The sequence below is a fragment of the Bombina bombina genome, chromosome 1 (assembly GCF_027579735.1).
Source record: "Bombina bombina isolate aBomBom1 chromosome 1, aBomBom1.pri, whole genome shotgun sequence".
In the NCBI taxonomy this organism is placed as follows: Eukaryota; Metazoa; Chordata; class Amphibia; order Anura; family Bombinatoridae; genus Bombina; species Bombina bombina.
This window is the reverse complement of record NC_069499.1, coordinates 1,268,974,645-1,268,988,479: the sequence shown is the minus strand read 5'-3', so window position 1 is coordinate 1,268,988,479 and position 13,835 is coordinate 1,268,974,645. Positions and strand designations below refer to the sequence as shown.

The window sequence follows — 13,835 nt, the reverse complement described above, 5'->3', positions numbered from 1 at the left end:
CAGAGTAGAGCACACTGCGGAAGCTGCCTGGTGAGGGCGTGGCCGGCGGGCGCGACAGGCATGACGAGGGGGCGTGACCGGCGGACGTGACGATGGGGCGTGGCTGGCGGGCGTGGCCTCACGGGAGGGGCGTGGCCGGCGGGAGAGACCAAAACAGAGGAAGGAAGGAAAGAAAGCGAGCAGAAGAGGGGGGAAGAGCAAAAGAGGGAGAGAGAGCGCAAAAGAGTGGGAGAGAAAGAGGGGGAGAGAGAGCTCAAAAGAGAGGGGGGAGAGAGAGCTTAAAAGAGAGGTGGGAGAGAGAGCGCAAAAGAGGGAGAGAGAGAGAGCGCAAAAGAGGGAGAGAGAGAGAGAGCGCAAAAGAGAGGGGGAGAGAGCGCGAGAGAGGGGGAGAGCGCAAAAGGGGGAGAGAGAGCACAAAAGAGAGGAGGGAGAAAGAGCGCAAAAGAAAGGGGGAGAGAGTGCAAAAGAGAGGGGGAGAGAGTGCAAAAGAGAGGGGGAGAGAGTGCAAAAGAGAGGGGGAGAGAGTGCAAAAGAGAGGGGGAGAGAGTGCAAAAGAGAGGGGGAGAGAGTGCAAAAGAGAGGGGGGGAGAGTGCAAAAGAGAGGGGGGGATAGAGCGCAAAAGAGAGGGGGAGAGAGCTCAAAAGAGAGGGGGAGAGAGCGCAAAAAAGAGGGGAGAGAGAGCTCAAAAGAGAGGGGGGGGAGAGAGAGTTTAAAAGAGAGGGGGGAGAGAGTGCGAAAGACGGAAAAGAGAGTGCAAAAGAGAGGGGGAGAGAGAGAGCAAGAGAGGGGGGGAGAGAGAGAGCAAATGAAGGGGGAGAGAGCACAAGAGGGGAGAGAGAGAGAGCAAAAGAGGGGGGAGAGTGCAAAATAAGGGGGAGATAGAGAACTCAAAAGAGAGGAGGGGAGAGAGAGAGCGCAAAAGAGAGGAGGGAGAGAGAGGGAGCAAGGGTTGGAACCGCGGTACCTAAAAAATTGGCCTGTGTACACGGGCTTTAGGACTAGTTTAAAAATAATTCCGTGATAGCCCAACAGAAATAAGAAATAGTTGCACTCAGTGTCTTGATTGGAGAGAAACCAGTCAGGTGAATTACCTTGTAAAATGTTTTTTTTCAAATCTCTGGAGTCTGATGTTAGGCTTTGCAAATCTGATGTTATGCACTTATACAATATTTGTGTGTGTGTGTGTATAGAGAGGTATAGAGAGGTGCACTCACTCATACCTGTCCTTTTTACATTTTCTAATTCTCAGACTTACCCTACTGTAAATCTTTCCCTAACCTTCTTCATCAGTTAACTGCAAATGAATGCAGCTTACACTAACACAATGACCATGGCTAGCCTTGCCTTCTCAAGAAGCAAGACTGAAGTATCTCCTTCAAATGAGGCAGGTGGTGGCGGAGATTTACTGTTAAAACAATTGCGGCAAACATGTTTTTAAAATGTTTAGACTTGATGGTTTTTTTATTTTATAGCAAAACAGAAATGTAGTTAGGTGTTTAGTGTTGCTTTTTTTTAAAGGGGATTTTTTTTTTTTTACCATCTTTTTTGATTCTTCGTTCTAAAACCGAATGGACAGGGCTAATACTGTGAACCAGGTGGATGCCCTGAGGTGTATTCTTATATGGAGAATGTGGAGAGATGCACATTCCTGGGTAGGCTAGTTTAGTGTGAGCTATGCCCTTCTATATTGTGTACATGTGTGGTGGTAATTTTCCCCATTCTAAAGATTTCATTGTGCCATTTTACAGTTGTCTTGCTTTTGTCTAGAAAGTACGACAAGGTGGTACATAAATGTCAAAATTATGTCAACTAGTGTAACCATAACCTCTAAACACTATGGAACACTGAACCGGCAGTGGCACAGGTACACTGTAAGTCCTGCTGGGCTAAGACACCACTATCCAACATATCAAGCAGTCTATATCTTACAGCCCTCTGCATTTCAGATGGAAGAACCTGCCTGGATAATTCTGCCAAGATTGAATGTTTAGATGTATTCTCTCTTTTTGTCTCTATTAAGCCAGCATATTTATACAGCTGTTAGTTAATGTTTTGCCATACCAAAACTAGAATTTATTTGTGAATCTTACTAAATTGTCTTGGTTTGCTGTATGCAGATGTATTCTTCCAGTAGTACAGTGTGTTGTTACATATTGTTCTTATCCAAGTCATGTGACATCTTTTTGGACTAAACTGTTTAGAGCTGTTTAAGCCGGACGCCAGGACTATGGTAGCTACAAACCTGACAAAACATGTGCTGTAGCTGCAGAACTGGGAAGCAGATTAAAGTCTTGTGGTGATTGTTTACAATTTGCCTTTTTAGTTATCTAGGTTTTTGAAAAAAAATAGATACACTAATTACTTAGAGAACAAGATATAGTAATACAAGTTTACCACAATCCTTTTAAATCTAGAAAGTCATTCTCTATTCTTTCAGATATTGAATACAGTGTTGTGTCACCAGAAACTTAAAGGGACACTGAACCCAAATGTTTTCTTTCGTGATTCAGATAGAGCATGAAATTTTAAGCAACTTTCTAATATACTCCTATTATCAAATTTTCTTCATTCTCTTGGTATTTTTATTTGAAATGCAAGGATGTAAGTTTAGATGCCGGCCCATTTTTGGTGAACAACCTGGGTTGTCCTTGCTGATTGGTGGATAAATTCATCCACCAATAAAAAAACTGCTGTCCAGATTTCTGAACCCCCAAAAAAGCTTAGATGCCTTCTTTTTTAAATAAAGATAGCAAGAGAACGAAGAAAAATTGATAATAGGAGTAAATTAGAAAGTTGCTTAAAATTGCATGCTCTATCTAAATCACAAAAGAAAAAATTTGTGTTTAGTGTCCCTTTAACTTCCAGAGAAACATTTAGACAGTCAATTTGCCTCACGCCATAAAACTGTCACATTGGTGGTTTGGCTACCCAAATGTTTTTAGTAGAAGTTCAGTTATCCCAGTTCAAAAACATTTGGATAGATTCCAGTTCTGATAAGTGGGTTTTAGGTGTCATTTCAAGAGTGAAATTTTTGTTACAGACTTTGTAAGCAGATCCAAAAAGAACTGATATGTTATACATAAAATTTGAGTGTCTCAGCTATGACAAGGCTTTTAAGCTTAGCTTTTTTATTTTCCGTCTATAAGGCAGGGAGAGTCCACGACTTCATTCCTTACTGTTGGAAAATACAACACCTGTCCACCAGGAGGAGGCAAAGACACCCCAGCCAAAGGCTTAAATATCCCTCCCACTTCCCCTATCCCCCAGTCATTCTTTGCCTTTCGTCACTATAGGAGGTGGCAGAGAAGTGTCAGAAGATTTGAATAGTCCTGTAATAGGTATGTTCCCTTCAAGAAAGGATTGGATTTTTAAGTAATCATGTTAACCTCTCAGTGAGAGTATTGATGAAAGTCAGAGTCTGGAGATGCAGGGAATGTTTTTCTGCGAACCTATCCAGACTGTCGCTACCAGCTCCTGAGCAATCGGTGTTGACGAGTTCTACTGCTTGCTGCTACACACTCAAGTTCATGTAAGAAGCACTGCTGCAAGACTGTCCCACTTGAGAGGCTGTGCCTGTTCCACAGCATGTATCCTGGAGGGTAAGACCGTTTTTTTTAATATATATACAATTTAAAAGTTTTTTAGGCTCATAGACTGTTTTGTTTTTTTGGCTTGGAGCAAACAGGTTTCACTTTAGTTTTTGAAGCTTGGCACCCTTTTTCATAGCAGGGGAAGTCCTGTCAAACGAACCACGGGACCAGGCGCGGTCAATTTCATTTCCTAAGATCCTGCTGCAGACATCACTCCTGTGGAAAGCGTTTTCCCCGTTAGCTGTCTGGGTCTAGAAGGTGGTGAGTGCCCCAGCCTTTGGGAGTATTAAGGTGCCATTTTTTAAATAAAAGCGTTTTCTTTTTGATTGTCCTTCTGTGGGTATAAACGAAGCTATGGAGGACTCTGATACTATCTTAGAAGTTTCTGCTCCTTCTGATCAATTATTCCTGTTTATATTATGAAGAGGCTGTAGTTTTGCCCGCCTGCTCAATTTTGTTACATTTACCTAAACACTGTTCTAAAGTCTAAGAAGGGAGAAAAGCCTACTAATACCCATAGTGCTATTAGCCCTTCTGAGCCATCTACTTCTCAGGAATCTGGGTCCCAAGAAATTACTACCCTTTCTACATTACCTGCTCCACATGCAGTTCTCCTTGGCTCAACTAATCCTCCACCTGGAGGGGGGCTTTTTTCCATCAGACTTTACTGCTCAGTTACAATCAGTGGTGTCTGCGGCCCTGAGTGCCTTACCTTGCTCTAACAAACGCAAGTTCATAGTTCTCCTGACCTAGAGTTATCTAAATATTTGTCGGATTTAGATACTATATCTCAGCTATCTGATGATTAGTTAACCTCTGTAGCTTCAGAGGGTGAACTTTCTGAGTCGGAGACTTCAGTTACTAAACCACCTTCAGCGGAGGAACCCTCCTTTCAATTTAAAATTGAGCATCTGCATTTTTTATTAAAGGAGGTTCTGTCTACTCTAGAGGTTCCAGAGGCTACACTCCCTGAGGCGCCTAATATCCCTAAATTAGACAGGGTTTACGAAGATAGGAAGGTCCCTCTGACTTTTCCTGTGCCAGTTAACATGGCGAACATTATTAGTAATGAATGGGAAAGAGTAGGAACTTCTTTTTCCCCCTCTTCTACCTTTGAAATTACCTTTGAAATTATTCCCGGTCGCTAGATTTGTGGAGCTCTATCCCGAAGGTGGATGGCGCTATCTCCACGCTGGCTAAGCATACTACTATCTCTCTGGAGGATAGTTCTTCTTTTAGAGAGCCTATGTATAAAAAGATGAAAACTTTTCTGAGGAAGATGTTTCAACATACAGGATTTTTATTTCAACCGGCGGCAGCTGTAGCCGCGGTTGCTGGAGCAGCTACCTACTGGTGCGACACTGTCGGAGCTCATTGACTTGTTGGGCCTTTATTTTGATAGATTCTTAGGTCGAGAACAAATCGGCATGAAGGGTCGGCCCCCAATCGGATCGAGTAGGGGGCAGACTGTCCTTTTTTCAGACGCTTGGTTCCAGAATGTACAGGATCCTTGGGTCCTGGAGGTTGTATCTCAAGGATACAGGATAGGATTCAAGTCTCATCCATCCAGGAGCAGATTCCTACTCTCCAGTCTTTCGACAAGACCAGAAAAGAGGGCTGCCATCTTGCGTGTGAGATCTCTCCTCTATAGGAGTAATTGTCCCGGTACCTACAGCAGAAAGAGGTTTGAGGTTTTATTCAAACCTTTTCGTGGTTCCAAAGGAGGAGGGAACTTTCCGTCCAATTCTGTTACTGAGTGTTCCCTCTTTCAAAATGGAAACAATACGGTCAATCCTTTGCATACAAAGAGAGAAGCGCTCTACCAGGAACGAACAACAGCTCAGTGGCTTGTTCTATGGCGATTTACCACCCGGAGGCAGCTTCTTTTAGACCAGTGTGCTTTTCACAGAAGAAAACTTTCCTGAAGTATATCAGTCTGATCCCGCCAAGTAAGGTCAGTCCAGCCCCGAAATACCAGGCAATTCTCCTCTGAACAAGGAACATGACAACCCCAGACGATCGTTGCGGCCTCCTATGGGCCTCGTCAGTGAGGTGCAGCCACATTCCTCTAAGCACACTGGGCAAGGAGCCCACGTCTGGTTTCCCCCATCACCCATAGGGAGACTTCCCCAGGGTTATAATAATTTGCATACAAAGAGAGAAGCGCTCTACCAGGAACGAACAACAGCTCAGTGCCTTGTTCTATGGCGATTTACCACCCGGAGGCAGCTTCTTTTAGACCAGTGTGCTTTTCACAGAAGAAAACTTTCCTGAAGTATATCAGTCTGATCCCGCCAAGTAAGGTCAGTCCAGCCCCGAAATACCAGGCAATTCTCCTCTGAACAAGGAACATGACAACCCCAGACGATCGTTTCGGCCTCCTATGGGCCTCGTCAGTGAGGTGCAGCCACATTCCTCTAAGCACACTGGGCAAGGAGTCCACGTCTGGTTTCCCCCATCACCCATAGGGAGACTTCCCCAGGGTTATAATAATTTGCATACAAAGAGAGAAGCGCTCTACCAGGAACGAACAACAGCTCAGTGGCTTGTTCTATGGCGATTTACCACCCGGAGGCAGCTTCTTTTAGACCAGTGTGCTTTTCACAGAAGAAAACTTTCCTGAAGTATATCAGTCTGATCCCGCCAAGTAAGGTCAGTCCAGCCCCGAAATACCAGGCAATTCTCCTCTGAACAAGGAACATGACAACCCCAGACGATCGTTTCGGCCTCCTATGGGCCTCGTCAGTGAGGTGCAGCCACATTCCTCTAAGCACACTGGGCAAGGAGTCCACGTCTGGTTTCCCCCATCACCCATAGGGAGACTTCCCCAGGGTTATAATAATTTGCATACAAAGAGAGAAGCGCTCTACCAGGAACGAACAACAGCTCAGTGGCTTGTTCTATGGCGATTTACCACCCGGAGGCAGCTTCTTTTAGACCAGTGTGCTTTTCACATAAGAAAACTTTCCTGAAGTATATCAGTCTGATCCTGCCAAGTAAGGTCAGTCCAGCCCCGAAATACCAGGCAATTCTCCTCTGAACAAGGAACATGACAACCCCAGACGATCGTTTCGGCCTCCTATGGGCCTCGTCAGTGAGGTGCAGCTACATACCTCTAAGCACACTGGGCAAGGAGTCCACGTCTGGTTTCCCCCATCACCCATAGGGAGACTTCCCCAGGGTTATAATAATTTGCATACAAAAAGAGAAGCGCTCTACCAGGAACGAACAACAGCTCAGTGGCTTGTTCTATGGCGATTTACCACCCGGAGGCAGCTTCTTTTAGACCAGTGTGCTTTTCACAGAAGAAAACTTTCCTGAAGTATATCAGTCTAATCCCGCCAAGTAAGGTCAGTCCAGCCGCGAAATACCAGGCAATTCTCCTCTGAACAAGGAACATGACAACCCCAGATGATCGTTTCGGCCTCCTATGGGTCTCGTCAGTGAGGTGCAGCCACATTCCTCTAAGCACACTGGGCAAGGAGTCCACGTCTGGTTTCCCCCATCACCCATAGGGAGACTTCCCCAGGGTTATAATAATTTGCATACAAAGAGAGAAGCACTCTACCAGGAACGAACAACAGCTCAGTGGCTTGTTCTATGGCGATTTACCACCCGGAGGCAGCTTCTTTTAGACCAGTGTGCTTTTCACAGAAGAAAACTTTCCTGAAGTATATCAGTCTGATCCCGCCAAGTAAGGTCAGTCCAGCCCCGAAATACCAGGCAATTCTCCTCTGAACAAGGAACATGACAACCCCAGACGATCGTTTCGGCCTCCTATGGGCCTCGTCAGTGAGGTGCAGCCATATTCCTTTAAGCATACTGGGCAAGGAGTCCACGTCTGGTTTCCCCCATCACCCATAGGGAGACTTCCCCAGGGTTATAATAATTTGCATACAAAGAGAGAAGCGCTCTACCAGGAACGAACAACAGCTCAGTGGCTTGTTCTATGGCGATTTACCACCCGGAGGCAGCTTCTTTTAGACCAGTGTGCTTTTCACAGAAGAAAACTTTCCTGAAGTATATCAGTCTGATCCCGCCAAGTAAGGTCAGTCCAGCCCCGAAATACCAGGCAATTCTCCTCTGAACAAGGAACATGACAACCCCAGACGATCGTTTCGGCCTCCTATGGGCCTCGTCAGTGAGGTGCAGCCACATTCCTCTAAGCACACTGGGCAAGGAGTCCACGTCTGGTTTCCCCCATCACCCATAGGGAGACTTCCCCAGGGTTATAATAATTTGCATACAAAGAGAGAAGCGCTCTACCAGGAACGAACAACAGCTCGGTGGCTTGTTCTATGGCGATTTACCACCCGGAGGCAGCTTCTTTTAGACCAGTGTGCTTTTCACAGAAGAAAACTTTCCTGAAGTATATCAGTCTGATCCCGCCAAGTAAGGTCAGTCCAGCCCCGAAATACCAGGCAATTCTCCTCTGAACAAGGAACATGACAACCCCAGACGATCGGTTCGGCCTCCTATGGGCCTCGTCAGTGAGGTGCAGCCACATTCCTCTAAGCACACTGGGCAAGGAGTCCACGTCTGGTTTCCCCCATCACCCATAGGGAGACTTAGCCAGGGTTATAATAATTTGCATACAAAGAGAGAAGCGCTCTACCAGGAACGAACAACAGCTCAGTGGCTTGTTCTATGGCGATTTACCACCCGGAGGCAGCTTCTTTTAGACCAGTGTGCTTTTCACAGAAGAAAACTTTCCTGAAGTATATCAGTCTGATCCCGCCAAGTAAGGTCAGTCCAGCCCCGAAATACCAGGCAATTCTCCTCTGAACAAGGAACATGACAACCCCAGACGATCGTTTCGGCCTCCTATGGGCCTCGTCAGTGAGGTGCAGCTACATACCTCTAAGCACACTGGGCAAGGAGTCCACGTCTGGTTTCCCCCATCACCCATAGGGAGACTTCCCCAGGGTTATAATAATTTGCATACAAAGAGAGAAGCGCTCTACCAGGAACGAACAACAGCTCAGTGGCTTGTTCTATGTCGATTTACCACCCGGAGGCAGCTTCTTTTAGACCAGTGTGCTTTTCACAGAAGAAAACTTTCCTGAAGTATATCAGTCTGATCCCGCCAAGTAAGGTCAGTCCAGCCCCGAAATACCAGGCAATTCTCCTCTGAACAAGGAACATGACAACCCCAGACGATCGTTTCGGCCTCCTATGGGCCTCGTCAGTGAGGTGCAGCCACATTCCTTTAAGCACACTGGGCAAGGAGTCCACGTCTGGTTTCCCCCATCACCCATAGGGAGACTTCCCCAGGGTTATAATAATTTGCATACAAAGAGAGAAGCGCTCTACCAGGAACGAACAACAGCTCGGTGGCTTGTTCTATGGCGATTTACCACCCGGAGGCAGCTTCTTTTAGACCAGTGTGCTTTTCACAGAAGAAAACTTTCCTGAAGTATATCAGTCTGATCCCGCCAAGTAAGGTCAGTCCAGCCCCGAAATACCAGGCAATTCTCCTCTGAACAAGGAACATGACAACCCCAGACGATCGTTTCAGCCTCCTATGGGCCTCGTCAGTGAGGTGCAGCCACATTCCTCTAAGCACACTGGGCAAGGAGTCCACGTCTGGTTTCCCCCATCACCCATAGGGAGACTTCCCCAGGGTTATAATAATTTGCATACAAAGAGAGAAGCGCTCTACCAGGAACGAACAACAGCTCAGTGGCTTGTTCTATGGCGATTTACCACCCGGAGGCAGCTTCTTTTAGACCAGTGTGCTTTTCACAGAAGAAAACTTTCCTGAAGTAGATCAGTCTGATCCCGCCAAGTAAGGTCAGTCCATATTTGTATGCAAATACGGTCAATCCTGCCTCTGGTTCAGTTTATGACCACTATAGACCTGAAGGATGCATACCTTCACATCCCGATTCACAGGGAACATTTTCAGTTCCTGAGGTTTTCTTTTCTGGATCAGCACTTCCAGTTCATAGCTCTTCCGTTTTGGCCTAGCTACAGCTCCAAGGATATTTACAAAGGTTCTGGGGGCTCTTCTAGCGGTTGCCAGAACACGATTATTGAAGTAGCGCCTTACCTGGACGATATCTTGGTACAGACACCATCTTTTCGTCTAGTGGAAGAACATTTAGAGTCCCTTCTCAGTCTTCTTCGATCACATAGATGGAAGATAACTTTGGAAAAGAGTTCTTTTACTCCCAAGTACAAGGGTGGATTTCCTGTGAACTATAATAGACTCCATTTTCTTCTTAAATGGAAAGAGTCCACAGCTGCATTCATTACTTTTGGGAAATAAGAGCCTGGTCACCAGGAGGAGGCAAAGACACCCCAGCCAAAGGCTTAAATACTCCTCCCACTCCCCTCATCCCCCAGTCATTCTTTGCCTTTCGTCCCAGGAGGTTGGCAGAGAAGTTTAATATTTGTTTTTTTTGTCTCTTATGAAGGGTAGTACTCTTCGGCATGGGACAGGAGTTTTAAGTAGTCCTGTCAGTCTCTCAGTGAGGGCTTGGATGAAAGTTAGAGTCCGGAGATGCAGGAAGAGTCTTTCTGTAAAACCATCCCGACTCAGATTAACATCACCTCAAGCAATCAGCGTTGTCGAATTTCGCTCCACTGCCTGCTTTTTTCTCTCAAGTCCATGGCAGAGGCGATGCACATTTGAAAGGCTGTGTTCCTGTTCCACAGCGTAGATTCCAGTAAGATAGTTTCATTTTACTTTATTCATCAATGTACTGTAATGTGAATGTTTTCCCGAGAGGCTACCACCTTGCGGGGCTAACTTATAAGGGTCTCTGTGAGTCTCTTGTAGTATCTTCGAATCGAGGGTTAATATCTCCTGGGTGGGGGGTTATTGAACAGGGGGTTTATAATCATGTTTGTTATGTTATTCAACCTGCTTATGTGTGATGTTTATGGGCTTGTGGTTTGGAACATTGAGGCCTTTGGAAGTTACTCAGCCTTTTGGTTGGGCACGCTTTTTTTGACTGTACGGTTCACCTTGTGTTCGGGCGTGGTTACGTTCCCGACCGTGTGGCGAAGGAAATTTTCTAGTCCACAGGGGTCTGGTCATAGGAGGTGGTGAGTGCCCCAGCCATTGGCGGTGTCACGTGCCGTTTTTGTTTTATACTACTTTAGTGCATATAAGTAATGAATGCAGCTGTGGACTCTTCCCGTTAGAAGAAAAGAAAATGATCAGGTAAGCATAATTTTAAGTTTTTATGTGGTTTTCTCGCAAAGGTTACCATAGGAATTTCTTTAAGAATTCCTAGAGTTCTTGCAGGAAGGCTTAGATGAAGGTTTATCGGCAAGTTCTGTGAAGAGTCAAAATTCAGCTTGTTCTGTTTCATAAGAATGCTAAAATTGCTGACTTTCAGGTCTTTGTTCAGGCTCGGATAAGGATAAAAACAGTTATTTGTCCAGTTTCTCCTCCTTGGAATCTGAATCTGATTTTGAGGGTTCTTCAAACATCCTCCATTTGAGCCAATGCATGGTTTGGACCTTCTTTTTCTTCTTGCTATTTTTTCCTCTAGAATAGTCTCTGAGCTTTCAGCTTTGTCTTGCGAACCTCCTTTTCTGATTTTTCATCAGGACAAGGCTTTTTTTCGCAGTAGCTATTCTTTTCTTCCTAAAGTATTATCTACATATACTATCAATCAAGAATTTGTGGCTCCTTCTTTTTGTCCAGCTCCTAAAAAAGTCTAAGGAACATCTTATTCACAACACAACTTGGATGTTGTAAGAGCTCCTTAAATGTTATGTGGAAGCCATAAAATATTTCAGATTTTCTTCTCTTTTTGTTCATTTTTCAGGGCCTCGTAAAGGTCAAAAAAGCTACAGCTGTTTCTTTAGCTACTTGGCTTAAAGCCTTAATTCGCAAGGCTTATTTGGTTGTGGTTAAGTCTCCCCCTGAGTGCATTTCTGCTCATTCTACTAGAGCAGTTGCTATTTCTTGGCCTTTCATAAGGAGTCTTCTATTGATCAGATTTGTAAGCCTCCTTTACACACTTTTTCAAAGTTGTATCACTATCATGTGTATGCTTCTTCTGAGGCTGCCTTTGGAGAGGAAATTTGTGTTACGTACTGCCTGAATAGTAACGTCCTTCCTTCAGTGTTAGTCTTCCCCATATTCACAGTGGTTTCATGGACTCCACGGCTTTGGTATTTACCACACATGATGGCTTGTGGATTCTCACCATCTGATGAAAGAAAACAAAATTAATACATACCTGATGATAAATTAATTTAATTCATGATGGTGAGAGTCTACGAGCACTGCCTTTTTCTTTTTGTTCAGGTGGAGGCAGTACTTGTTTTGCACGTCTTTGCCCTGCTTTATCTTTTCTGCTTTTATTTTTTCCCTCATCTCCTTGGCTTTATGTATTACTGAAGATCATGGGAAATGGGAGGGATTTGAAGCTCTGATCTGTTGGGATGTCTTTTTGCCGCCTCCTAGTGGTCAGGAGGATAATATTCCCACACTTGGTGGCTCGTTGGGATAAGCATGCATTTATTTTTTTTATTTTTTTACAAACATGGAATCTATTAGATCTGAGATCTTTGAACATGTATCTTGTTACAAAAAAAATCCAAATTAAATCACCTTAAATGCACTTCTAGTTTTTATAGCTATTAAAGGTGCTCACTTAAATATTTCAGGTGCAGACAATCATGTGCAATATCTGGTTTGCAGTGGAGTTAAAGCATTATTAATTTGTGGCTTTTCCATGTGCAATTTCTACTGCCAGAGACTGTTCACCAAGATAGTGGTACAACTCATTGCAGAAATTCATAAGGAAATTGTTATACTTAATTATCTGAATGATATTATACTGGTAGCCAACTCTGAAAAAGAAAAAAATATGTACAAATGGAAGAAGTGTTAAAAATTTCTGTCCATTTCCCATAGACAGTAGGTCAGTAAAGGGGGAGGAACTTTTAAGATGGTAAAAAGACAGTTTGTAATTTCTGCCTATTAACCTCTAAGGAGGGAGATTTCTCATTTGTGAGTATTGTCATTATATGAGTCAAGATATTGAAGGTTTTATTTTTGTATTTATTTTCTACTTATGTAGCTATATGAGAACAATAGAGTTGTACAGCTATGTTGCTAAATATATCGGTAGATTGAGATTTAATACCTGTATACATTTGTACTTACTACTTCTCGTTTTCATTTGTCAGAAACCCAAGAGTGGCTTGATGAATCAGATTCCGAAAGTGAAGAGGATGAAGCAGAAGGTGCAGAGGGAGGAGCTGAGGAAGATGACGATGAAGAGAGTGAGGATGATAGTGGTGAGTGCAGAAGATCAAACCACAACATTTAGTCCATATGTATTATGGTTATTTTCAATAAAGTTCTGCATTCTTGTACCTTTCACTTCATGTCAACTTCTTGCTTTACCTCTCTATATGTTTTTAAACCTTTTCTTTTCCAAAGTCATTTTTTTTACCATCTTTAATTTGCTGTTGTAGATGAAGATCAGCACCCTCAAGTTGAGCCTGATGAGAAATATTCAGACTACCTGCAACGGACTGAACAGTACTGGATTCAGTTAGCACGAGTCAACATGGGACCTGATGCTAAGGACAAAAAAGTGCTGAAAGTGGCCCAAGCCATGGCAAAAACATTTTATGAACTTAAGGAGTAATCATATTGACATTTAATCCTATTAATCTAACATCATGATTGAACCACCTGTAGTAAGGGCTTCGTGTATTTTCAAATTACAGTTTGTGAGATTAAATTCAAAGTCCAGGAAATGGCATGATGTGGATATTTATTAAAATTCTTTTTAAATATTTGGTGGTTCTTGGACTGGTATGTGAAGACTATTAATTTTTTTATGCATAAACATGCATAATTTCATATGGTTACTATCTACACGCTGAAGATCATTGTTACTCTGTCTCGTAAAGCACGTTACCTGTTAAAGATATTGTACTATAGCCATACAGTTACATGTATGTATAGTTTTCTATACAAGACTGGAATGAGTGATTTGTGCCAAGTAACAGAAAACTGTTAATTTTATCAAACAGTTAAATATATGTGTAGTTTTCTATACAAGACTGAAATTAGTGATTTGTGCCAAGTAATAGAAAACTGCAAATTGTATCAAACATTTCAATAATTCATTAATGATGAAGTAGGCATGAGCTATACAAATTTAATAGCTTACAAAATGAAAGTGTTTACAAATATGAATGCATGTTAGTGGCTTAATAAAGAAGCCCTTTCTGCTGATTATTGTGAAATGTTTTCCACATAA

At 43.6% G+C, this 13,835-nt stretch overlaps 1 protein-coding gene across 1 annotated transcript in view; it reads left to right on the top strand.

The window, feature by feature from the left end:
• KLHDC4 (kelch domain containing 4) overlaps positions 1-13,365 on the top strand; it is a 264,047-nt gene extending 250,682 nt beyond the window's left edge. The window contains exons 11-12 of the mRNA XM_053701199.1: positions 12,748-12,858; positions 13,039-13,365. Coding sequence (XP_053557174.1) covers positions 12,748-12,858; positions 13,039-13,214 — 287 coding nt within the window. The 3' untranslated portion in view covers positions 13,215-13,365. The remainder of the gene's footprint in view (positions 1-12,747; positions 12,859-13,038) is intronic.
• The last annotated feature ends 470 nt before the right edge of the window (positions 13,366-13,835 follow it).